A 2,933-nucleotide genomic window follows, 5' to 3' on the forward strand; every position below is an offset into this window, starting at 1 on the left:
CAACGAAAAGAAAGCTCTCCCAGGAAACCAGCACGACTAATAACCCTTCTTCGACTTTATCAACACAGTTAGAGTCCTCCTCTACCTCAAAAACCTCTCCGACAAAATAGGCATCTCATTGGACAGCAACACTAGAGATCGACTCCCATTCGAAGTCTCTCTCTTAGGATATCAGAGTCCTATTGTAACTGTCATATGTGATATCAGAGTCTTATTGTAACTGTTACATGTGATATCAGAGTCCTATTGTAACTGTCACATGTGATATCAGAGTCCTATTGTAACTGCCTCTTTGTATTAGATTTGGAGTACACTTCCACCTTTGAAGGTCTATATAAGACGTGTACCTCCAACTCATAAAATTGATCAATAAAAACTCAGTTTATGCACTCCCTGCCCCTCACCTCATGGCCACACAAATCAGCCCCAATACCACCATGGACGACGACCCACCACCTCCCCAATCCCTCTCTGACGCTCATCACTTTATCTCCCTCAAATTCACTTCAAAAAATTATGTGTTTTGGCGCACTCAAATTGTGCCGTACCTCACAGGCCAACGCCTCCTTGACTATGTCACTGGTGACTTCCGTTGCCCTCAGGACTCCATCAAAGCCAAACCCTGGCGTGAACAGGATGCATCCATTATGAGTCTTCTCATCGCCTCCCTCTCTGATGAGGCCCTCTCTCTCGCAGTTGGACGGACCACTAGTAAGGAAATATGGGATGCCCTACATGCATCCTTTAGCTCTCCCTCTACCACACGGATCCTGTCACTCAACGTCTCCCTTCAAAATTTGGTTCACAAACCAAACGAAACTGACCTTCACTCAGTTTTTCCATCGAGCAAAGTCCCTCTCTGATGAACTAGCAGCTGCAGGGAAGCCACTACCTCAAGAAGATTTCAACATCCATGTCTTCCATCCTCTCAGCACTGACTACCAAGCCCTCGCCTCCATCATGATGGCGCAAAAGGAGCCAATATCCTATAATGATATGCATGGCATTCTCATGATCCATGAGACTCTAATCTAATCTCGTCTCCCCATCATCGATCCTACAACCGAAGCCTCAACTCATATTGCTCATCAAAACCGTGGACCACCCACTCAATCCAATGGTGGTCGTGGTACTTCATCCTCAAGAGGCTGTGGTCGTGGTCGTGGTTTTAGGCACTCTAATGCCTTTGCTCATAGTCCCTACACAATATGTGGCCGCACCAACCATCAGATAGATTCCTGCTACTATCGGCAACAGAACACCACCAAACCAGCCCTACTCCCTACCCCACACCATCCCTACCATCGTCCTCCACACCCCCCAATTCCTACCACACTATGGCCTACCCCCCAACCCACTGAACCTACATGCTTCTCCCGAGCCCACAAAGACCCCAACTGGCGCTCTGCTATGTCTGATGAATTTAATGCTTTATTACATAATGGTACCTGGTCTCTTGTGCCTTGCAAGGATTCCATGAACTTGGTTGGATGCAAGTGGGTCTACGTCATCAAGCGTAAAGCCGACGGTTCCCTTGAACACTATAAGGCTTGATTGGTGGCAAAAGGGTTTCATCAGCAACCTGGCCTTGATTATCACGAGACATTTAGTCCAGTAATCAAGCCCACGACCATAAGGACGGTTCTATCGTTGGCCATTTCAAAGAATTGGGATGTTCGCTAGCTCGATGTTCAGAATGCATTCCTTCATGGACTTCTATCGGAAGAGGTACACATGACTCAACCCCAGGGTTTTGAAGACTCCCTATTCCCTTCTCATGTTTGCAAGCTCCATAAATCTCTTTATGGGCTCAGGAAGGGCCCCGGGCTTGGTTCCACAGGCTCTCTGAGTCTCTAACTCGCTCTGGTTTTTGGTCCTCCCAAACCGGCACATCTCTGGTCATCTATATGCAGGGCTCCATCATAAAATATGTACTTGTCTATGTTGACAATATTCTGGTTATAGGCAACCAGCCATCTCATGTCACCTCCCTCCTCTAATAACTTGCCATAGAATTCTCTATCAAAGACCTTGGTCGCCTTAGTTTCTTCCTTGGTGTTGAGGTTCTCTATCAGCATGGTGGTGTCCTTCTCTCTCAAGCACGCTACATCTCTGATCTTCTTCAACTTGCTAGAATGATTGACTGTAAACCTGTTACAATGCCCATGGCCACCACCTCTGCAGCCTCTTCCTCAGGGGGTGTCCTTCTCTCGGATCCTGCAAGGTATAGATCCATTGTAGGTGCTCTCCAATACATCACTCTCACCAGACCTGATGTAGCCTACTCTATCAATCAAGCCTGCCAGTTTATGTATGCTCCCTCGAAGGACCATTGGACCCTGGTCAAAAGAATCCTCCGTTATCTCCAGGGCACAAAAGACCAAGGGTTGTTCATCTCTAGGTCCGACTCTCTTCAACTTCAGGCATTCTCTGATGTTGATTGGGCTGGTGATAGTGCTGATCGGAAATCAAAAGGCGGTTATGCCATCTATATGGGTCCCAATTTAATCTCTTGGTCATCTAAAAAGCAAAATACGGTTGCATGCGCTTCTACTGAATCAGAGTACAAGGCTATCGCTGATGCTTGTGCAGAACTCACATCGCTCCACTTTCTCTTTGCTGAACTGAGCATTCCTATCCCACAGTGCCAATCCTCTGGTGTGACAATATTGGTGCCACTTATCTCTCATTCAATCCTATGTTTCATACCAATACAAAACATGTTGAAATAGATTTTCATTTTGTTCGAGACAAGGTTCTCTCGAAGGAGCTTCAGGTGCAATTCATCTCCACAAATGATCAAATAGCTGATATTCTCAACAAGCCTCTCAATTCAAAATGATTCACTTTTCTCTGGGACAAGTTGAAAATTCGACCGTTCAAATTCCCACCTTGAGGGGGTGTATCAACACAGTTAGAGTCCTCCTCTACCA

The 2,933-nt window shown here is 46.3% G+C and overlaps 1 protein-coding gene across 1 annotated transcript; it reads left to right on the forward strand.

Moving 5' to 3' along the window:
• Positions 1-2,135: 2,135 nt before the first annotated feature.
• On the forward strand, positions 2,136-2,732 carry LOC122065814 (secreted RxLR effector protein 161-like). Its single transcript, XM_042629669.1, has one exon. It carries the CDS (start codon positions 2,136-2,138, stop codon positions 2,730-2,732), a length of 597 nt encoding a protein of 198 aa, XP_042485603.1.
• Positions 2,733-2,933: the final 201 nt, after the last annotated feature.

Source organism: Macadamia integrifolia, chromosome 2 (assembly GCF_013358625.1).
Source record: "Macadamia integrifolia cultivar HAES 741 chromosome 2, SCU_Mint_v3, whole genome shotgun sequence".
Lineage (NCBI taxonomy): Eukaryota > Viridiplantae > Streptophyta > Magnoliopsida > Proteales > Proteaceae > Macadamia > Macadamia integrifolia.